Source organism: Brachycentrus maculatus, unplaced genomic scaffold (genome assembly GCF_059751285.1).
Source record: "Brachycentrus maculatus isolate JH-2025_06_01 unplaced genomic scaffold, ASM5975128v1 h1tg000405l, whole genome shotgun sequence".
In the NCBI taxonomy this organism is placed as follows: domain Eukaryota; kingdom Metazoa; phylum Arthropoda; class Insecta; order Trichoptera; family Brachycentridae; genus Brachycentrus; species Brachycentrus maculatus.
Window position 1 is genome coordinate 439,550 of NW_028281154.1, and position 25,451 is coordinate 465,000.

General features: G+C 32.6%; 1 protein-coding gene across 3 annotated transcripts in view; it reads right to left on the minus strand.

Moving 5' to 3' along the window:
• Positions 1 to 8,562: 8,562 nt before the first annotated feature.
• Positions 8,563 to 25,451, minus strand: part of LOC148302837 (uncharacterized) — a 17,315-nt gene continuing 426 nt past the window's right edge. For 2 of the 3 annotated variants that reach the window (XM_088270965.1, XM_088270966.1), the window contains exons 2-7: positions 23,067 to 23,206; positions 19,755 to 20,293; positions 16,685 to 16,989; positions 13,937 to 14,097; positions 12,281 to 12,484; positions 8,563 to 9,751 (exon numbers count right to left, since the gene is read on the minus strand). In XM_088270965.1, the coding sequence (XP_088127091.1) occupies positions 9,500 to 9,751; positions 12,281 to 12,484; positions 13,937 to 14,097; positions 16,685 to 16,989; positions 19,755 to 20,293; positions 23,067 to 23,144 (1,539 nt within the window). In that variant the 5' untranslated portion in view covers positions 23,145 to 23,206 and the 3' untranslated portion in view covers positions 8,563 to 9,499. The remainder of the gene's footprint in view (positions 9,752 to 12,280; positions 12,485 to 13,936; positions 14,098 to 16,684; positions 16,990 to 19,754; positions 20,294 to 23,066; positions 23,207 to 25,451) is intronic. The other variant, XR_015838575.1, reaches the window with a different exon arrangement.

Here is a 25,451-nt window from a genome sequence, read left to right on the forward strand (position 1 = left end):
TGGTTGTTTTTATAAAAATAAATTTGCATGTACATTAAATTATCCAGAAAACACATTAAATTTTCAAAGTTAGTTTTAAAGTTCTGCCATATTAGATAATTCTGACTATAATTATATCGTCTTTGAGTAAGCCGATTTCAAAATAAAAGTAAAAAAAAAAACAAAAACAATACAAGTAGGTACTCCAAGTCCCTTAAAAGTTTTCGGATAGTGATTTTTGCCACTGTTCACACAAATGGCGTGTCTAACAAGAATTTTCGAAAGATTAAATAATCCTATGTTAAATCGTATACTTTTAGATAGTACGAACGATAGTTTTACCAAGTAAAATATTATGCATAGCTTTGTTCAAAATATATGTTGGTTGTAATAATAGGGTCTGTTATCTTCCATTTAATTTTGTTATTTCGAAGTATTATTGCCATCTGTGAAATCTGAACAGAAGTTCCCTCAAAACAGAACAAGAGAGAAACCAATATTTACACCATGGCAGAAAAGTTAAGGTAATGAGAGAATAATAAATTTAATGCATATTCGATTATTTACTGAAATAAGTTTCAAAAGGTCTAAAAAATTGTTTTAATTTTACTTAAAAATGAATGATTCCATTTATTAAATGCCACTGTACCAAATAGGAAGTAATATTTATTGTACAATATCAAGGTAGGTACATAAAAAAATGACTTTCCTTATTATTTACAAAAACAAAACTAACCAAAAGTTCCAATTTATTGTTTAAAAACTTTGTTTGCAATTTCTCACATCATAACATACAGAAATAATTCGTGAAAAGTAAAAATATAACCTAAATAAACATACTTTTATGTACCGCCATGACTTTTGAGTCATAAGTAAACAATACTGTCGGAAAAGTTGGATATGTTTAGGGGTCTCAATACAAAATTGAAAATTAAAGAATATTTATTATTACCTGCCAGTATTCCATCCATTTCCAGCAAACTTGCTTCTAAAATTTTTGCGGGATCAGATTCGGGAGAAATCGGGCTCAACTCACATTCGTTATGATCAACTTTTCCCATAGTTAATAAGAAAGTGTCTGATGCTTAAACTCGCGTAAACTAATATCCCGCAATATCGAAAAATAAAGACATATTTGAAATACACAAGATTGGCCACAAGTCAAAACAAAATAAACTTTCACTTCCAAAAGTTCCAAACTTGTTAGCGCAGATTACGGTAATGTCACTTTAATAATGTCATAAATGGTCATAAACAAGAAATTGCCATAAACAATAAAATAAATATTATATATAAACTGTGTTTTACACGAACCAAAAAATAAATTGGTAGTTTCATATTTAGTAATTGTTACATACTCAATATCATTTTATATGTATATATCTACACTTTTTTAAACCTGTATTCATAAAGATTTTTTTAATATACATCATTGCACATATATTAAGCTATTTTTATTTTTTTCTTCTAATATTACATATAAACATGTTTTCTGGGCATTGTGCCAATTATTGCTATGGGGTAGGGAAGAATTATTGGACTTTAGATTAAGTCTCTGATACTACAATGGACTATCCATACACAAGCTCTAAGTGGAGTTACGCCGCAGAGGTTTAATTAGTAGTGCGATGAGCAATAAGTACTCAGGGCTTTTATATGGATGAAAATATTCAATTTGTAAAAATTAAATAAATAATCAGATTCCGCATTCAAAGAACATATGTAAATTTTCATTAAAAATATTTCTTACCATAATTCCCATTTACAATCAACAAGTTCCTTATTTATTATCAAGGTATACTAATGTTTATTGATAAGTTATATTACTTACCTCATCGAAGAAGAAAAACACTACCCACCTGGAGCTTGATATTGTTCATTCCTTTCTTGTACAAAAATATTATAGTTATTTTTCCATCTTAGTACATGTAATGGATTGTTTGAAGTTTTACACTTCATTTCAAATGAGTGAATTTTGATATTCTAATTTTCACATGGAAATGTGAATGCTTTTATGGACTGACCTAGTAGTTGTAACTGTCCAATGGCTGTTTTTTTTTTTAATTACCTAACGTCCAAGTGACTCTAGTGAATCTAGCGACGGCTTATGCAACACCGCTTATCATGACCCTACTCAGGCTTCAAGTTTCATAGCCTATGCCTACTCGTGAGTGGATTTACTCTTTATGTTTAAAGTTACTATAATTTCATGTAATTCATGAGTGAAAATTCTAGGCAAAAACACTCACTCCAATGGCTAGTCATGCAACAGTCGATTTTTATATCTACGGTGTCTTAGTCTAAATACATAGTAGGTACAAACTGATAGAAAGACATTGAATTTCACTGTGATTCGATATTTGACGTGAGAGTCATCACGCTACTACTAGAAAAAGTGTTTCAGTTCTTTCACTTTAAAGTTTCCATTTAAACTTCACAAAAGCAGACTAAAATTCAATGGACAGCCTTTAATAATATAATATTTAATAATATAATATAATATTTCACTCAATATATCGAATTTATTTATCTTTATCTATTTATCTTTTATCTATTTATTCATAAGCCACCATAAGTATGTAGATCTATCATCTCGAATACTGATTCACACAGCTGACATAAGGGAGAGGTTGAAAAAAATGATTGCACAAATGACTGCACCAATTATATTTTATTATCCCTTTACCAACAGTTTATAAATAAAGAAGAACAAAATAGTGGAACAGAATTTGGTTAAATCACAATAGCCAAAAATGTTGGGATTTACAAAAATATAAATATCTATTTGTATTTACAATCGTGAGAAAATAGTGTGCATTATATATTTCAAAATAACTTTTCAAGTTGATATTTTTATATAACTTATAGTTCTACCCGAAGGAATAAATAATTATATACTCAACGAGTCCATAAATATGTATTTCATATGTGTATAGAAAAATATACAGAAAGTATTGTTGATTCTAAGTTAAGTTTTATTTTTTTCAAATTATGTTTCATTCTGAAAATACAACACATTTTCTTCCTATTTACACAAATCACGATAATTTAAAATGTAAATACATATGTGTACGAATTTCTGGAAAATATTATACAAATTTTTTTGTTGAAAAAGCTACAAGTAAACTTCGGCGTAAGCATTATACAAACGAATATGCATAAGCACATTACGCACATATGGAGAAACGTTTGTGAGATAATTTAATTAAGAAATTAGAATAAAATAGTATCGTAGGTAAAATTGTAAATGGAATAACGTAATTTTAAACAAGAGCTTTAAAGTTATAATAAATACTGTACAGTTTACTTGCAAACAATAATTTAAACAGCTTAAAATTCTAATTTATTTAAAGAATAATAACATAGCGCGAATACATAACAAATTAACTAAAATTAAAATAATCAATAAATATCCATCGATTGTTGGTAATAAAGAAAAAAGGCAAAAATGAAAAACATGAATAAGAAAAAATAATAACATGTAATGCTTTTTATATATTCAGAATATGTATAATGAAAAATATATATCTTACGATTAAAAACTAAAACATAACAACTTGAATTAAATTAAAAGAAACACAAACAAGTCATGTCTTTACTATGAATTGAAATTTCGTAAAGAATTTACGAAAAAGTGTTATTGTGATGTCTTTTACTTGCTGCCAATTTACTGTACATATACTCAAAGCTAATACAGTAATATACAAGATATAAAGCATATTACATGATATATTGCAATAGCTGCAGATTTTGAAGCACCAGATAAAGTTGTAATTTATCTATTTATAAGCACCATTCAAAATTTATGATTCAATGTCATTGTTACAATACTATATTATATTTAATAATAAAATGATTGAGAATCATCGGATTTTAAACATAAAACCATAAATCATTAACATTTCTCGCACAACGTGAATTAAGGGGTGTCCTAGATCAGAATGGGAAGAATATCATTGTTTATTATTACTTAAATCCATAGATAAAACTATCTAAGAATATGTTTACAAAGTGACAGAGGCCAATTCTAAATATTTCTAAAAATATTAAGCCTAAAGCAGAGGAGTGTCTACCAGATATACAAGCGCTCGCCTTGTTTTCACCAATTTTTATTTTCACGATATTTCTAAAAAGGCGGGCGTGACAGCTAAAAAACTAAACAACTTATTTCATTGAAGTTTTTTTTACTCCAGTATTAAATTTTCTTCCGAGTATATTAAAAGAAATTGACAAAAAGTTAATTTAAATAATTGTTATAGCTTAAAGTTCATTTCTTTAAAAAACAGACACCTTTTTTTTCAAACCCACCAAAACAAATTATTTTACATTTTTTCTGCCTTTTTTTAGTTCACTCGGAAGAAAAATAGATAATTAATAAATCCTTCTTTGGTTTTTTATTTCTGTCAAAAAATAGGAGATGGATCTTTTCCGCCGATTAAAGACTCCAGCAATAAGATGCCTGTGAAATAGGCTTACAATTCTGTTATTCTTATTTTTTTGGTTTCATTAAATCAATAATTCAAAATTCAATAATTTTATTTTCTTCCTTCCCTTCTAAAAAAATAACATAAAATGCTATTTACTAACATTCTGATTCAGGACACCCCTTTAAAGAAAAATATATTCTGAATAAGAATTAAAATTACTTTCCTTTAAAAAGAGATTTTTTCATTAAAAAAAAAAGGCATTTTCCAATGTTTCCAAAAATTATTGTTCTGTTTAAACATCATTGTATAAATAAATTTTAAAAAATCATTGCAGATATACATGCAGAGCAGAGTATAAAAATGATAGCTGATATTGTAGTCGTACAAGAGAAAGTGACCAACTAACAAAACGTAAAATGTTCAGGAGGGCCATTTAAGTCACTTTTGCTTAGCAAGAAAATAAACATCAGTGCATTTAGTCATTTTTAACAAGTCAATATATTTCACTTTCAAGTTTAAAATCCTTTGGGATTTTTTTTCACAGCAACATTAAGCTAGTAAGATATCAAATAGTCAATGATCACATTTTTGTACAAAATGCACTTGGCCATTTTCTCCTGTATGACTACGATATATTTGTGAAAATGCCAAAATGGTAAAATAAGAAATAACAAAAGAATACATACCAACAAGGAAAATACCTTACATAACCTCAAAAAAATTAAGTTGGTATAATTTATATATATATATATATATATATATATATATATATATATATATATATATATATATATATATATATATATATATATATATATATATAATTCTCAAACATGCATATTTTTTGCCACGCAAAAGGCATAAATATTATAAAATATCATTAGTTATCAACGTGATATAATTATGGGATGTATAATCATATACGAGTGTAAACAGTTTAAGAAAAGTTGAATAAATAAAGATCACAATCTGATTAAATTTGGAAATGTTCAAAGGCACAAAAAAGTGGAATGTATTTGAAAGATAGCTACCACAAATATGTAGAATTAGCTGCGCCTATCTCAATATATTGTACACAGAGCTCGGTGGCTCAACTAGGTGCAAGAGGAATGTAAACATTTAACAGCAGACGTTAACCTATACAGTGTATGAGTGACTACGAGTAAGTCCTAGGTACGGTAAGCCAACATTATAAAATATTTAAATTTAACAATTCAACGTAAGTAACTGTAGAATAGAATCATATTTCATATGTTTACTTAATTGTTAATGATTAGGTACTTAATTAAGTTTGATCGACAGTAGCGATCAAAGGACGATTGGACGGAATACAGAAGTCGGCAGGTAAGAGCCGGAATTTCATTTCGTTGGTAGTTCATTTTGTAATCTTAACCGTAGTAAGGCGTCTTTTAACAGGTAAGACCACAACCGACAATATTAAGTACTAAGAGCTAGTGGAATGATGAACACATCTATAAACTATATCTAGTTAAGTTACACAAATAAAATAAAAACTTTATCCGCCTCCCGACGGGCAATTCATCCGGGTACGGTGATGCCCGAACGTCGCAAGTAACAATAAATAAAAACAATATAAATTTACACTCGCTTCTAGTGCGCACGGTACCTTAAAGTCTAACTTGTATTGTATACAGCCAAATACTATCTATCACCACTGTCAATATCAGGCACCTCGGAAATAACACATCACATTTTAAGTAATAACAAAATAAAAACAATCTTTAAGGTTTGTATCTTAACTCATTCTATGTAAATACATATTTATAACTTATCGATAGGACGGTTCGAGTGTAAATATTTAAGTGCAATCAACAATTGTAGATTTAAGACACATTGTATTTCCTGAATATTTCAAATAAGAAAACAATCATTAAGTACGTACAAATGTTTAAAACACACGAGTTATAATTTTATCAAAATATCAATTAATTTGTACAATAGAGTCGAATGGAATGTTAAATATAATCTCGCTGAAATTGCCGTTGTACAAAAATACATTTTATATTCAGATTCTCTAGAATGTGATAAGTAAGGTTCGGTACATATAATATGTACGGTAAAAATTACATGTATTAAAAACTTATTTTGATAAGTTACTCAGTTTGTATTTGCAGCGAAACCTTTGGTTACAAGCAAATATTATAAAGTGCTGTAACAAAGGGTTATTTTCGGAGGGGTGCTAACAGTTTAAAGTATTTTACATTATTTCTTATCAAAAAAATTGTTTTTGGGTTTCAAACAATTAAGATGATGAACAGTTTCACCGAACACTCTCATTTCAGAACCCGTTTGACTGTATTTCTATAACAGAATTATTGATTTAATAATAATTTCAATAAGATTCATATACCAAAAATAAGTTATTGTAAATAGTAATTTGTTTTTATATCATTTTAAAAATAATTTCTTATATAAGGCATGTGGAATGGGGTAATAAATGGAATGCTTCTAAGTAATGACAATGTGTTTTACCCAGACACTAAAAACTCTTTAATTCGACGATAATTCAAATTTATAATCGAAAAATATTACATAATTCTGGTCCCTCCAAAACTATTTTATACCAAACATTTGATAATTTGAAAAAGTTTAATTGTTAAGTAATTGAAAAAATGTTTTGCAAGAAACTTGAAATAAAATTACAACATTTTCTGTTTATCGAATGCAATCTGAGAGATCGCAGCACCCGTAATAAGAAATCAGAGCTTTAGGTTTGCCTGGAAATAGGAACTACCCTTTCTGTTATAACTTCCAATGTTAGCTGCTGTTAATTATTTATCATCAGATACCCACGGTAGACAATATACAAGTGCTCCAATTTTCCTGAGTTTATTTTCAAGTTTTTCGAGGTGTTTTTATGAATAATACTATGTAAATTTAAAAAAAAAAAGATTTTTTACTTGTCATTTGCAATTTATTATTGGAATTATACTTTAAATTTCGGTATTTTAATTTTGTCTCTTCAATTTCGAATTAACGAGCTTTTACTGTATTATGATATAAAAGACAATTTATTTTGGAATTGACATCAAAATTGATTCAAAATATTGCATTTAAAGATTAATCCATTATTTTAAAGAAATACGTACATACATTTTCGACACACAACAATGTGCCCTTTTAAATAATGTGATGTTATGAGTAAATAAGAAGACTATTTGAGGATTTTGAGAAGAAAAAAACTAAACCCTACTGGGGGGGTAACTTTGAAAATATGTTAGAATACTAATAAGAAAATAAACATTATAATAAATACCAATAAAAACATAACATTTAAAAATAAAAACCCTGTTTACTCTTTGAATGTATAATATTGTCAAAACGAATAATTTAAATATATTTTTGAAACGTTGCAGAAAAAAATACCCTCAAATAATATTCCATTCATCAAAAGACAAATAAAACAATTAGTTTTTAGATTCCAACATTTGTATACATATCTCTTATCCTTAACAATGGAATGTACATACATATAAAAGCTCGTGCGTGCACCAAATATACTATTAATTAATATTATAAACATAAAATTTAAACTTAATAATAATTTTAGAGTACTATATATTAACAATTCTAAACTCTGCAAAGGCCTGTTTCAACCAAGTTGTCTTTGTACCTTTTAACACTTGATATAATATGTTCATATATTAATTCCTTTATATTACTTCAAAGTTTTACTTCCACTTAAAACGCATGACATATATCAAAATATTCTGTCCTATAAAATCACTTCATTCAGTCAGTTAAAATGGAATGGTTTTGGCAATATCCGGTATATTAAATTAATATTCTTTTAATAGATTTTTTTAAAACACAAAGCTACTGTGTCAATATATTTTCAAAAGTTTATTACCTTTGGTATGATGACTTTTGAAAAATGCTTTGGTTTAGAATATCATAATACATCGAGAATTGGATTTGAGTAGAAATAGTGTTTCATATAATCAACCGCAATCTGGGAACTATTATCTTTAGATATTTGTATAAAACTATACTTTCATATTAGTGTTCGATCAACCATAGAAATTATAGAAAAATTAACAGAAAAATATAATTTCCTACAAACAAACTGTTACTTTAAAAAAAATCATGTAACTTGGGAGCAATACCGGATTTAATGTACTCAGCATATGAAATATTTTTTTATTGATTCTCTTTTAAAAATTTGATTGAAAAATTAAAGTAAATTGCATCATTATACATGAACTTTTATGATGATATTTGCATAATATAAAAAACCAGCTTAGTTTTCTTCCCGCTATGCACCTTGGCCAATCATATGTGCCACTGCTATAGAGACTGCAATTATCGCAATAGGGAATCGGATATTTTTTTTTTAAACTCATGAATGATGACCCGTTACAGTATATTCCCGTCATTTGAAATATAGAAAGTTAAATCCATTATTTCATCATTATATCTTAAAGGTTTAATAAGAATTGTATCGACAAAAAGATCAGTGATAAAAAACGATAATTATCACGAATGATAAATCTTCATTAATAGTAGATCCCAGATAAGCAAAGGCGGGGTCATTCAACACAATTCCTGTCATTTGAAATATAGAAAGTTAAATCCATTATTTCATCATTTTATCTCAAAGGTTTAATAAGAATTGTATCGATAGAAAGATCAGTGATAATACCCGATAATTATCACAAATGATAAATCTTCATTAATAGTAGATCCCAGATAAGCAAAGGCGGGGTCGTTCAACACAACTCCTGTCATTTGAAATATAGAAAGTTAAATCCATTATTTCATCATTTAATCTTAAAGGTGGAGACTGACCGGAGCATTTCGTCGTAACATCGCTCGAGGCGAGCATCACCGAGCATCCAAAACTATGGATGGAGTGCTCGGCTCGGTGTACTGACTGCCTGAATGCTTGCATCGTTACGACGAAATGCTCTGGTCAGTCTCCACCTTTAAAGGTTTAATAAGAATTGTGTCGACAAAAAGATCAGTGATAAAACCCGATAATTATCACGAATGATAAATCTTCATTAATAGTAGATCCCAGACAAGCAAAGGCGGGGTTGTTCAACACAATGAATCGGCTGATGGGTCAATAGTTACTGATGACTTTTACTAAGGAGGTGAGAGTTGAACTCGTACACGTTGTTGCACTGCTCGCCGCAGATGTTGCACTTCCAGGGGTTGGAGTCGCAGTGGCAGCCCTTGTGCAGGAAGTAGAGGGTGGAGTCGGGGAAGGAGATGGCGCAGAAGGTGCACACGAGCGAGGCGGGGTTGAGCAGCCCGCCGCCGTGCTCCGCGTGCGTGGACGTGATCATGCCGCCCTCTGACGGAGACGCTCGCGGGGACATCTGGGAAATATGCATTGGTTTAATATATTTTTTTAAACCCTTATCCGCACCCCAATGGTGCATAGGGCACTGCGTCATATAAACGCAGTGTTATCTTGATCTTTTACATATGAAGGAAAGGTGATCAGCCCTCCGCTTCAGGTACCAGTCCAGGGTAATATTGAATAAATATTACAGTGAAAAAATTACTTATATTTATTTTACCCCCCTAGGGAATCGAACCCGGGACCTCCAGAACGGTTGCCGAGCGTGCTGACCATTACACTATGGAGGCAGACAAAAATTAGCAAAAATATTTTTTTATAATAATAATATATTTTTTAAGCGGATCACCTTTCCTACATGTATTTAACGATTAAGATAACGGTGCGTCTATTGGGTACGGATAAGGGTTAGAGATGTACGAGTATATGTATCCGTATTCAGATGTGACGTAAAAATGATAAACAGAAACATTTTTTTTTACATAATCCTTAAAAAAAAATATTTTTTTAATAGTTGTTAATGATTTTTAAAATTGTCTTATGACTGAACTTATTATGTATATTACAAGTGAGTGTATTGTGAAATACCACTGATGATACATTGATGTTTAAATATGCATTCTTATAGAAACTGCACATCGCAAAAGAACACTATATATTACTTATAAACTAACTAACCATAACTACCGCAGGGGTAGGCAGAGAGAATCGAACGCCACACCACTCTGTCTTTGCATACATTCTTTGCCTCTTCTACATTTATGCATCTCCTCATACATACCCGACGATTATTACAACTCCTGACCCGGCCGCTTTCAAGTATTTGACATACCTGATTGTGCCAAGTTTTCCTCGGTCTGCTTCTTTTTCCAACTACATTCGCCTCATAAATTTGTTTAACCGTTCTTTCTTCACTCATACGCTCCACATGTCCAAACCATCTCAACACACCTTTCTTAATTTTATCGATAATGCTTATCTCAGCCTTACATTCTTTCCTTATTTCATCATTCGAACATCTATCAAACATCGTTTTGCCACACATTCGTCTGAGCGATCGCATTTCGACTGCATTCAGTCTGCTTTCATCCTTCTTTTGCCAACTCCATGCTTCGCTTCCATACATAAGGGTTGGAACCAGAACTCCATTGTGTACTGCCAGTTTAGCTTCCGCTGATAGATTTTTATTTGCTAAAACTGATTTTAGTGCACCATTCACTCTGTTCCCAGCATTCACTCTCCTTTCTATGTCTTTATCAATCTTTCCAATCTTTATATTACTTATATCTACATATATATATTTTTTTAATTGTACGAATCAGCAAATAACTATCAAAATTGGTTAAAAGTAGTAAATACGTTAGAAATCTCCATCTCCTACAAAGATTAGTCAGATCTGAAGAAACATGACACATAAATGTGATGTTAATATTAAATTTCTGTTTGTATCATGTCAGATCCTCCTGACGTCAACTATCACTTGAGAGTAATTGCCCTTGTCTTGGGCAGCTCTAAACTGCACCTTGACAGTCCTGATCCCGATACAATCAAATATATTCCGGAGCCAAGAGATCTGTCTTTTGTCCACACCTCGTCGACCCTCTCTTTCGCCTTTTATGATTAGGTGCAATAGTTTGTACTTCTCTCTTCTCAGTGCATGCCCCAGATTAAATACAATCGTTAATTGCAATAATATTGATTTTATTTATTGTTTCAGCATCAGTATTTACAATAATATTTAAAGCATTATTTTTAAAACAAAGAAATAAAACTTTGGATACATAAATGTGTTTGACTTTTGAGCGAAAATATGTAAAGGCAGAGTGAGAAAGGAATAAAGGCTTATAACCGTGACTAGCTGCAAACCAATATTATCTGAAATGAACGATTGTATATTGTTACAGCGGTTATAATTGATGAGTTTTTCTAGATATTTACAAGAGACTATGGCTCTGACAAAAAGAAATGCAGAGAAGCTCAAACGCACACAGCGATCCATGGAAAGATCCATGCTTGGTTTAAGCCCGATGGATAAAGTAAGAAATTAAGATATCAGGAACAGAACTAAAAAAGAGGATATCATGGATCGCGTGGCAAGACTCATAAAGCAATGGGCGGAATATATTGCAAGACAGGAACCCACAAGATGGACCCCAAAAATTTTAAGATGGATACCTTGGGAGAATAAAAGAGGTGTCGAAAGACACCAAAAGAGATTGGCTGTCTAAACTTAAAACACAGTAAGGGACATTTTTATCATAGTACGTTTTTTTTGCATTTTCGGACTAAGTAGAATCTGCTAAGTCCAAAAATGCAAAAAAAATGTACTACAAAAAAAATGTCCCTTACTGTATTTTAAGTTTGGACAGCCGAGATGGTCCGACGACATAGCTGCTGTGGGAGGCAGAAACTGTCTGCAAACAGCAACAGACCGAAGGAAATAGAAGGATATTTAAAAGGCCTATATCCAGCGGTGGAGAACAGAAGACTAGAGAAGAAGAAGAAGTACTTCTAGAAGAGTAGATTTAATTTATTAAAAACTTACGGCATGTCGGCCACGGCCCCTGGCAGAGATGCGTCGGCGTAGATCCTCACGCAGCAAGGACTTGAGCGGGGACACCTTGATGAGCGAGGACAGGGAGCTGGACACGCCCGAGCCGCGCTTGCCCTCGCCGGCGCCGCCCGCCGCGCCGCTCCCCTCCCCCGCGCCTTCCGCCCCGCCTGCCGACTCGTCGTGCGAACCCGGTTCCTGGATTTAAAAGCGTTAATAAACTCCTAACCAAAAATAGACTCTAAGCCAACTGACGGCAGCCATCCGATAGATGAGAGGCCGGAAATCGAATCAAACGTAAGCCGACTAGTCTAGTTGTCTTGCTCTCTCATTATGGTAATACAGTAAGTCCTCTACTTACATAATTTTGACTTACTGGAATTCGTACGTCCGCCTCCGTAGTGTAATGGTGAGCACGCTCGGCTACCGTCCTGGAGGTCCCGTGTTCGATTCTCAGGGGGGGTCAAAAATAAATATAAGTGATTTTTTCACTCTAATATTCATTCAATATTACCCTGGACTGGTACCTGAAGCGGAGGGCTGATCACCTTTCCTTCGTGTGTTAACGATCAAGACAACACTGTGTTTATATAATGCAGTGCCCTATGCACCATTGGGGTGCGGATAAGAGTTTGAAAAAATTGAAGAATTCGTACTTACACAATTTTTTTTAAAAGTGAAATAAAAAAAATCTTTCCACATTTTCATTTTTAAAAAGATGATTTTTTAAAAGAATTAATCCACAATGCCTTTAAAAGCTTGTCTGGAGGTAGGATACTTAATAAAAATACTAAGTAAAAAAAGGTACCAACCCAATCTACTATAATTACCAAAAATAGAGGAATATAAATAATAAATCAGTGGCTTGAACTTAAATGTAACTGTGTATTTATAGTACACATAAATAATTTTGTAAGAATCGGATTCATAACTTCTAAAAATAATGCTGAATTAAATGTATGCATGTAGATCTATTCTGTTTTCACATATCGCTCACTCCTTTCAAGAACGTCATAAATCAAAATACTTGATTTTTCAGGAGAGCCTTTTTAATGTTAAATATTATAATACAGTGTATTAAAAATAAATATGAGGCCACTTTTTGAACTTTTTACTGTGCGACAGATCTTTTTAGGTAAAACCAGAAGGTTTTTTCTCCATTTGAAAAATATTCAATACATTTAAAAAAATAATTAAACAATACCTTTTCTTCAAAATGCAAAAACAACATTTTTTCCCCTGTAGCGGGTAAATATTATTTTCAAATATGCCACTTTTGCTGGGATATAGTACATTTTCTGGGCATTCCGAAGACATGTACAACTGAAAATTGTTGATTTTTGATTTATGACGTTCTTGAAAGGAGTGAGCGATATGTACCATATCCTTTGAACCTAGCGCATATTATTACATACCATATATCTAAAAAAATCATAACTATCTTTTTTTCGACTTACACGAAAACCTTTGGAACGAATTAATCACGTAAGTAGAGGACTTACTGTACCACATTTATTGGAATGAAAGAAACAACATGTCACTAGCACTTCCCAGTTTATAAGTAAAAATTTATGTATTCAGTAGCAAAATAAAAAAAAAAACAGATACAGATAATAACTAATTTTCTTCGTGGTGTCAATATGGCATTACCTGCTTGATGGGTATGAGGCTGATGGACGGAGTGATACTGGTCGCCGACATAGAGGGCATGCTGCAGTGGGAGCTGCTGGCCACATTGCACGAGCTGTCTCCCGACTGCGGAGAGTTGGGACCTCCTTCTCCGGAACCGTTCAAGCGATTCTCCGTCGCCCCTGGGAAAAAAACAGTAATTTTAAATACAAATACATTACTAATACTACCATCACGCCGTTTCCCCGTAGTGGTAGGCAAATACATTATTTGTAAAGAAATAAGTAAACCCTTAAAGCACTTGTGTACTACACGGAATTGTACTGTCCGGCAGTCCGGTTAGCATGATAAAACGTATAATCGGCTTGTGCTTTTGTCCATCTTTCTTCGAATCGGTACGCTCGATTGGTACGCGATCACGGTGCGCACGAACTCGATCACGTTAGACTGTCGTAGTCGCTGTTATTTGAAAAAACCGGACTGCCGGACAGAAAAATTCCGTGTAATGCACAAGCACCCTTAGGGCGTTTGTCCACTACACGGAATTACACGGAATTTTACCGTCCGGCACGTCATTTGTCAACTGTCGTAGCCGCTTTCATTTTCAAAACCGGACTGATGGACAGTAAAATTCTGTGTAGTGCACAAGCACCCTTACGGTGAATATGGACTGAAAGAACTTACATTCACTAGCTGTAATAGTCCAATTTATACTAACTTGTATGAACATTATGTCTTTCTACGTTTTAAATATTAAAAGCAAACACTGATTTTTAGGGTCTACTAAGACACTAAAAATCAGTGTTTGATTTTAATATTTAATATATACATTAAAATATAGAGTTCTACAAATTAAATTCCAAATCAATAAATAATGCGTTTCACCCAGAGCTCGTTCACTAACGCCATCTAAAAGATTACAAATATTTACCGCTTCTAGATTCAAGAATCAGGAGCACAGAACTGATCACATTGCCTTATGTAATTGACAAGTAACACAGTGTAAATGATGATGATCATCAATTTGATGCTGTGCCCTATACACCATTAAAGAACTTCTCGACAAGCATGTTCTAATTCAGTGCAGTGTTAGTGATGGAGATTTTTTTGTTAGAGTTTTTTTTTTGAAACTTCAAAAATATATTTTCATCACTGCAATTATTTGAAAATAATTTAAATATATTTATTACCTTTCAAACATGTATATAATCTCAAGAAGGCATGGTAAAAAAGTAAAAAAAAAAAACATTTATTTCTATTTTGACCTCACTGAAAATCGAACCTGGTGCTTCATGTTTGGCAGCCAAAGACGCTAACCATTACCCCACAGAGCCATGCTAACATCTATTTTAATTATTATGAAGTCACTAACTAAGCAATGTAATAAAGATTGCAGCCGATATTAAAAAAACTCAAACAACAGGACAATACTCAATGATTTAACTTTTTTTGTTGTGAAATTTTAATAATATATGTACATATAAGGGAACAAAGGCAAAATAAAGGAATGGGTAAAAGTTCAAGAGTTAATTCTATAGAAATTGTAAAATACTTTTACATTTAATTTAAATATTTTTTTACTTTCTCTTTTGTGAGTATATTAGGTTAAAATAGATAAAAACTTTTTTTTAAGTATTCAAAAAGAACTCCACTGACAAGACACACAAGGTGGCATGGTGGGTCTTTGCAAAAAATTATGTTTATAAATTTTTAAATGAATGTGTACAGTATATGTATTTAAATGTATTTATATAGTTATATGGAAAATAATGTTTGGTGCCTTATAGTGTAGATCAAGGGTAATATTAAATAAATATTACAGTGTAAAAATCACTTATATTTATTTGACCCCCCCTGGGAATCGAACCCGAGACCTCCAAAACGGTAGCCGAGCGTGCTGACCATTACACTACGGAGGCGGACAAAATTTAATATTACCCTGGACTGGTACCTGAAAGGGAGGGCTGATCACCTTTCCTTCATGTGTAAACGATCAAGATAACACTGCGTTTATACGAAGCAGTGCCCTATGCACCATTGGGGTGCGGATAAGGGTTTCATTATTATATTATTTTATTATTAGTAAGAGAAGAGATGGCTCAATAAGCAATTGTTAGTCTGAGTGGGGATGGTGTGTAAGTGGAGTTGTGGAATGTAGTGGATCAATGGGATACAGTTAGGAAAATTAGTGAAAGTTATCTAATGACATCATTAAAGTACCAAATTACCCAAAAATTCCAAACATTTTCTCATGCATTATGATTAATGATGAAAGAATAACATTCTAGCATTCTGGAACTCTCCTTCCAGGTAAAAATAAATAGGCGTCATACACGAGTCAATAATAATGAATTAATAATGAAAGAGAAAAGGATACAGTCATTTTTAATATTCCTAGTAGACTGCAATAATAGAGTTTGATTTTAATATTTAATATGTAAATTAAAATAGAGTTCTACATATTAAATACCAAATCCTCAAATCAAATAATTTAATATTTCTACCTTACCTTTTCCGCCTCTGTAGTGTAATGGTCAGCACGCTTGACTGCCGTTCTGGAGGTCCCGGGTTCGATTCCCAGGGGGGGGGTCAAACAAATAAAAGTGACTTTTTCGCTCTAATATTTATTTAATATTACTTGAAGCGGAGGGCTGATCATCTTTCCTTCATGTGTTAACGATAACACTGCATTTATATGAAGCAGTGCCCTATGTACCATAAGTAGCACCATTGGGGTGCAGATAAGGGTTTGAAGAAGAAGAAGCTCACCTTGGCTATTGTTGGATTGTCCGGGAGAGTATGTTTCATTATTGTCAGCCATGGAGATTTCTACATGCGGCGTCAGGTAGTGCATGGGAGGTGTGGCATTGTCTGTAGATCTAGCGCCATTACTGTCTCCACTGTCGGAGTAACTGGCCGCCACGGACACCGAGAGTCCGGGGCCCAGAGAGCCCAGGGCTCCGAGAGAGTTCTCCAGGGATCCGTCCACCGAGAGGGCCCCGGAAGTCAACCCGGCAGCCAACAGAGACACCGGATTCGTGCCTGGTCCGGGGTTATCCAAGTCGATACCATGTCTAAATGGAAATAAAAATATTTTTGACATCTCAACATACATGAAGAAGTCTGGGAAGTCTACACAAAAATTGAAAATAATGTTGTCAGGCGGGGCTCAAGTATGTGAATTTAATCCGAGATTCGGACCTTATGGTGGGGAATGACAGAAGTCATTTCGTTATAACGTAACACGTTACGATGCGAGCATTCGTATAGTCAATACAGCATTTCAAGTGCTACATTCGAAGTCGAATGCTCAACGCGAATGTTACGTTACCACAAAATGCTCTGATCAGTCCCCACCAATAGACACAAATAGAAAGAGTCTTTGCTTAATATAAACCCTATTTCCCTATTCCAACATTGATGGCGGTAGTGAACTCACATGAACTGTGTCACGAGTTTGATCAATATATCTAAGGGTTCCGAGTAGTGTGGTTGTCAATCATGGGAAGAATTTGTGAATGTTACACGTGTCTAAAGTGATCACTTAACCAAGCTTATGATGGTCGTAAACCCTGTAAATGCCCAGACATCCATATTCTTTTTCATCTATGTTAAGGTGTCAAAAATGCGGAGATAATCCAGATTTGTGAACAAGTATTTGGAAACACTCAAAATCTTGGAAATAAAACTACATCATGCCTGGAGAAAAATCTTAGATCAATGTACACTTAGAGCACGAGTGACAAAATTGCCTCGTATTGAAACAAGTCTAACAAATAAAGTTGGATTTGAATACTCTTATCTAAACAATAACAAGGATTATAAAGTATATTAAAGTGAGCCATAACCTTTCACTGTAAAAGATAACATAAAGTCCATTAAAATCAAGGTCTGCCCGGCATAAAGTGACAAAATCTTGAACTGACCAATAGAAACACACAGAAGAAATGGGAATTGTTGTCAAGCAGTTTTTTCCTCAATCCCGACCCTAATTAGTGTACTAATTAGGGTCATATACTAATCACAAGAAATCGCAAACCCAATCCCGATCTGTACAATGTTTTTTGGCGTCTCACGTAAAAGTTAACAAAAATGCAAATAAAACGCTTATAAGTGTCTCCCGCTTTCTACCAACAGTATGTAAAAGACGCTTATCAGCTTTTCCCGCAAACAATGTATTAACAAAATACTATCTTAAAAAACAAATCTCTTATTTTTTTTAAAGTGAAGTAAGGAGTGATGGTAGTTTATTGGGAAAATTATTTTTATTATTAAATGGATGAGGGTAAGATAACAGGGGGTGATGATCCACTTAATCTTACTTTTGTACGGACTATATCGCTCACTCCTTTCAAGAACGTCATAAATCAAAAAACTTGATTTTGCAGGAGATCGTTTTTAAAGTTTAAAAATAAAACACAATGTATTAAAAATAAATATCAAGCCACTTATTGAACTTTTTACTGTGCAACAGATCTTTTTAGGTAAAACCAGAAGGTTTTTTCTCCTTTTGAAAAATATTTAAAAATATTTAATACAATACCTTTTCTTCAAAATGCAAAAACAACATTTTCTGCCCTGTAGCGGGTAAATATTATTTTCAAATATGCCACTTTTGCTGGGATATAGTACATTTTCTGGGCATTCCGAAAACATGCACAACTGAAAATTGTTGATTTTTGATTTATGACGTTCTTGAAAGGAGTGAGCGATATGTGCTATATGGGTTATACTTTCAACAGGTTTGGCGCATTTAGTGCATATGATAAAAATATCTTTGAATAGGACATCTCATTGAATTAAAAAGTAATAATAACTACACAGATAGAAAATAGAAAAAATGAAATTTTGAAATTCATCACAAAACTGTGATTAAAATAAAATCTGAAATACTTACTAAAATGATGTAATGATGAACGAAATAAGGAAAGTCTGAGACATAATCTGAGGCTAAAGTTCATACTTTATGTAAATAGAAATTATCAACAAAAAAATATGTAAAAGGCTTTTTTCAGATTTTTAATAACAGACGTATATTACTGAAAAATATCAACTGTTAAGTTCATATCAGGTAGTAAAGTGAATTAGTCAGTAGACAAACTCATTCAAAGGTGCTCCTTGATGTATCAACATAAATATTGATAATTTTCTCTCTGATAATGACAATAAAAGACGGAGGTTTGAATATACAACAGATCAAACACAGTAAACACAGACACAGTGTAAGTTGTCATCGGGTGAATACTGGCTGTATACATATACGAAACTAGATACAAAACAGTTTATATTAAGTCATGTATCAAATGTTAAATCAAACACTGATTTTTTGTGTCTACTAAGTTGTATTTTATTGCAAATTGTTTCATTTATTGATTCGGCAGTCACTTTGTGGTAAAATCTATGCATTTTAATTGATGTTTTACTTAGTAAACACCAATATTTCTTAAAATCTACTGTGACACGTGTTTCGATGCATTCCGCATCATTTTCAAACACCGTTTGAATACGGTGTTTGAAAATGTGGCGGAATGCATCGAAACACGTGTCACAGTAGATTTTAAGAAAAAGTAGTATTTACCAAGTAAAACTTTAATTAAAAATGGGTAAATTGTTTTGCCTAGTTATGGCATTTTAAAAGTAATGTTTTTTAAACACATTCGTTTAAAAATGCCATAACTAGGTGGAACAATTGTCTCAAAAAATATTTTTATAGGTTTTTTTAACAATAAAATACAATTTAGTAGACTCAAAAAATCAGTGTTTGATTTAACATTTAACACATAAATTAAAATGGAGTTCCACAAATTAAACGCCAAATCCATGAATGATATTAACTCACCTATTGAAGAAGTGAACTCGGAGACTCTTCATCGTGGGAGCTCTATAGCTGCACAGCGGGCACGTCTTTACTAAGTCATGTTGTCCTACGTGCTCATTCTGGAAGTGCGCACGCATGGCGATTTGTCGCTGGAAGCCCCGATTGCAGATGGGGCAGTGGTAGGGTAAGGACTTGGTGTGCGTGGTGAAATGCTCGGCGAGATGGTCCTTCCGGAAGAACCTCTTCTGGCAGACCCGGCACTCGTAGGGCTTGACTCCCGTGTGGCGCATCTTGTGTCGCCGCATGTTGGCCCCGTTGGAGAACTTCATGTTGCAGACGTCGCACTCGAAGAGCTTGCGGTGCGGGCGCGAGTCGGCCGCGGGGGCGGCGTTGCTGCCCGGCGCCATGGTGTTGTTGTTGTTGTTGCCGGGGCACTGGGCCATGTGCGCCGCCAGCACGCGCCCGCTCAGGGTAGTGAACGTGTCGCACGACCCGCAGCGCAGGGGGGCGCTCCGCTCCGATTCGTCCCCTGAGTTGTAGTTTGCGATCGTCGAAGGTTCCTGAAAACCCAACATTATTTAAAAATTAAACATTTGTAGACCACTTAATGAGTTTAATTTCATTACACACGACCAGTTTCGAAAACTAACAGACTTTTTAATCTACAGGTGAAAAGCAAACCATTAAGTGGTATTATACAAGTGTTTAATTAAAAAATAATAATAATCGACATGTCATTCCACAAAGTTGATGCCGAATCAATCGACAGGCGCCGTGGCGGAGTTGGGTAGACGCTCGACTGCGAAACTGGCATTGCGGGTTCGATTCCCGCAAATTGCAAAATGAATTCAAGAAAGATTTATTTTCAATTGATCTGGGTGTTTGTGTATTTTTCACATTTACCTTCCCTATCCTTACTATCGTACCTGCAGACAAGCATCTAAAATAGACGCTTTGCGGGTTAATAGTTTTTTTTTTAAATATTAAAAAAATTTAAAAACATGCTATGCTTAGTGCATGCCTATAATATAATGGCCTCAATTGACACGTATTTAATCTGTTATCAGATTAATTTTAAGAGTTCTATAATTTATTTATAGAACTCACTTTTCCACCACTATTCACATGGAAGGGTGGAGAGACCTGGCATATCAGAGATTGCTGAGAGGTTAGATCGTCAGTAATGAGGGATACGGCCAATAAGATCATTTTACTTGTGCATACATATTTAATACTTTTGAGGATACACTTGATAATATTTGCTCCAGATAATGCTCGAAATCAACTCATAAAATTAATAAACCGACACTGACATATATGCGTACAACAAATTATAAAAAGGAAAGATAATTGTTGATCTAAAACATATTATTTATAAGATAAATTTATGAAATAATGTAAACTTCGTTTATTTTAAGGATACACCATATGTCAGCAGTTGTTAGGCTAAGAAGATAAAGACACTAAGATTATCTGCAATAAATGACCTTCAACCTACTAAGTTAGCAAGTGTTGCAATACATAATATGGCGCTGACCTGATTACGAATCGGTATTTAATTTAAAATATAAGCCGGTAATATTATTTTTACAAAATATTTTTGGAGTGCAGCAAAACTTCCTTCCTTTTACAAATGCAATTTTTTGAGGCAATTGAGGTCATTGAAAAGACAAACACAATTCGCTCACTCCTTTCAACAACGTCATATATCAAAAAACTTGATATTTCAGGAGATCGTTTTTAAAGTTTAAGAATATAATAAAATGTATTAAAAATAAATATCAAGCCACTTTTTGAACTTTTTACTATGCAGCAGATCTTTTTAGGTAAAAGCTGAAGGTTTTACATCTATTTGAAAAATGTTTAGTATATTTAAAAAAATAAATAAACAATACGTTTTCTTCAAAATGCAAAAACAACACTTTCTGCCCTGTAGCGGGTAAATATTAAGTTAAAATTATGCTGCTTTTGCTGGGATATAGTACATTTTCTGGTTATTCTGAAAACATGCACAACTGAAAATTGACGATTTTTGATTTATGACATTGTTGAAAGGAGTGAGCGAATTGTATTCCAATATTACAAAAATGGATTATTAACAAAATTTTATATAATATAACTTATCGTTATTTAGGAACCTATCATTCAATATTTCCTCGCAAATGTATTAATTTATTAAATTTAATCAAACTTCAATTAATTTAATGTTTTTTTTTACCATACATGTAATTGTTAGCATGGAGACTTTCTCTTAAATATCAGATGTGTGAAGCTGATCAAAATTTATCTTACAAAAAAAAAGTTTCAAATAGGTTTACATTTTCCCTAAATTTAAACTGATGCTTTTATTAAATCGATTTGTAATATACTTTTTTGGAGTGGTATTTTTTTTTATAAAACTTGGCATCTCACTCCATTTTGCATTCATATTGTTGATCTAGGAGCTAGAAACATTCTCTCTTACTTCATCTGTCTGATGTATATATTTCCTTTGATAAAATTGTTTAGTTTATTTGTAAAATTGTTTAGTTTATTTAATTGGTTGTTTAGCAGAAATCTACCAAGATCTCATTCCACAAGTGACTTCCCGTAAGCTAAAATTTTGTTTGCAACACAAAAATCTGTTCTCACATCAATGCATTTTTTTAATGGCGTTTGTAACCCGAGATTCTACTGTATAGCAAGCTAGGAAATATTTTGAAACTGCTGCATAAACAGCTATCGAAGCAAAGTTCAAATGCATTTTTAATCTTGGTTTATGACTGCAAAGTCCTGTTAAACTAGTGTCTTGTTACTGCCAGTAAACTTTAAGTCAAGAATCGATTGATTTGACTAAATGATATAAGTATCTAAAAAAATTACTAATTTATCTAAAGTATCTGGAAATTTATCTGACAATTTTATCTAAATAATACCTTTGGAACCTTTCATCATGGGTACACATAATGCATCCATAGTGTAATGGTCAGCACGCTCGGCTACCGTACTGGAGGTCCCTGGTTTCGATTCCCAGGGGGGGGTCAAAAAAATATTATTGATTTTCCACCCAAATATTTATTTATTATTACCCCGGACTGGTACCCTGACATATTTATTTAATATTACCCCGGACTGGTCCAAATGCATTATTTTAACATAATCAAGCTTTACAAATTTGTACTTAAATACAACCATAGTACATATGGTTATGAACATGTCTAAGGTAATTAAAATTAATGTGATTTTTTGAAACAAGGATTATGATCATAACCTTTTGTTGCCGGTAAAGGGTGGTACACCAATAGCCTGAGAAATAACCTTGAAACAGTGAAAAAATATATATGAACTTAATACCTTATCATTATTGTTGAGTGTGTTTTGTTGGGGCGATATGGTGCCCGAATCAGCCTCTGTATCTCCGGCGACAGACATACCATCACTGCTTAGTTCCGAACACGCTAATGCTTTTGATTAACCATTTTCTTTTTCCGTGCCTGCAAGAACAATTTTTTATTTAAAACTATTATGTATATCAAATAATTACATTGTTGTAATCTCCCAATTTAGATAACATTAGAAAAAGAAAACGAAAAAGAGAAGAAAATATTGAGAGTATAATGTTTGTTACAAATTTAATTATGATTGTGACTGCTACTGTGTACCAGTGGCGGTCGGTGACTTTTTGTAGAAGGGATTCTAGACATCAAATGTTTATACTCGTACTTACTAGATATGAAATATGCACATCTAGACGCTAGACCACGAACAAGATACAATTAGGTACCGTATAAAATTATCTCCATATATCCATTAAGCTCCATAACTCAATAATCACAGATCCAAAATATCTGAAATGTGTTATTCGTATGCAAATGCAAGGGATGCGGTGCATCCACAGCATGTATGGACGGACCGCGCCTGCTGTGTACAGTAAACCCCCCTGTAACGTTGAGATAGGTATCGCATTTATCAATTGGAAAGTTGTAGGGGGTTAATTTTTTAAATTGTATTTTAATTTTAAATGGCTAATTTCAGTCATTTTCGCTGGTTAAAATGTAAAAATACAATTTGAAAAATTAACCACTTATGCAATTTCAATTCAATTTATTTATTTATAATTAACATACACATTACAAACTAAAATTTAAAGTGTATGCATTAACAAAAAATCTAAAATAAGCAGTAATACTCTTGTTAAAGACTTAGAAGAATCAAGATTCCCCCTGATAATGCGGTACCTATCTCAATGTTTTAGGGGGTTTTACTGTATTAACATTTTTTGCTTAACTTCAGGGACAGGTAGGGAGGATGGGGTACCACACTGCTCACATATACTCCTAATTTCCTCAACTTGCATAATTGGAGAGATGATAGCCAATATTTAAGCTGCTTGGTGTATGCAAATGGCACTGTACTGTTGGCGAGCAACGTGGAGGATTTGCAAGCAAATATAGTGGGGATAAAATGATGAATACATGGATAATGAGTTGGTTATGATAGAAAATAACCCAAAGGTTATGGATATTGAAAGAAAGAATAAGAGTTTACATAATGAATGAATGAATGTCGGAAAAATGGAACATGTGCAAGAATTAATGTATCTAGGAGGCATGTTTCCAAGAGTTAAAAAATGGATACTGATATTGAAAGAAAAGTGAATGTAACGAAAAGAATAAATAATAAAATAATGTAGTACTAGTGCCAACATTGATGTATGGATGTGAAATATAGAATTGGCGTTAGAAGGGTGAAATCTGAGTAAATTCTGTTGAAATGCGATCTCATATATGCATGTTTAGAAAATGTATGTATGACAGAGAAAAAACTAAGAAATTTAAAAGGAATGGAAGGTTAAGTTAGGTTTAATTGCAAATATTATGACTGCTATATAAAAATTACCTATTTATCTATAAAAAAGGGCTCATTTCAATAAATACATAAATCTTTTACTACTTATTTACATTAAAAATATTATTGAACATTTTAAAATAGATACATACATAAATAGGTATATAAAATACCGATACCTACCTATGTATATCATTCAAAAAAGGGATATTTGAAAATATCTAGGTTACATGGCCTATGAATGTTATAAGTATGAAATATTCAAAAAATGATAAAATATTACTAAGAAAACTAACTTTTTTAAATCTTGAATTTTTCATCTGTTAAATATTATGTGATCTTTAAAATTACAAATCAAAGAAAGGTGTACATTGAAAGGTGTACATGAAGAGAAATTATTTGGGACATACTTTACACAAGTACACTTTCAACCTATGTTCCACAGTCCAGGTACCATGTTTCTGAAGTTTTTTTATCAGTAAAACTTGCTGGTATAATAAATTATTTTTAGTATTTTTTCCCTCCAATTTTCGAATTTAGGAAAATTTCTTCTTTTACAATATTTATAATAAACATTACATTAGTTTAAAAATGTAATTCGACTTCGCTGAGAAAATCCGCGAAAATGAGTTTATGAGAAAATGGGAAATAAAATACACTCTGAATAATATACTACCGCGAATAAAAGTAAACACTTCACAAAGCGTAAATATTATTTGAAAGATCTTAAAATAATAACCAAATCAAGAACACTATTTATTTCACTCGCAATAACGGTATTATACAGACGCGATGTGGAAATACGGATTTGGTTGACCTATATTCCAGGTCTACGGAGTGGCAAACTTTCAAACAGGTGACATTCTATGCTTCTATAAGGCCAATAGCAGG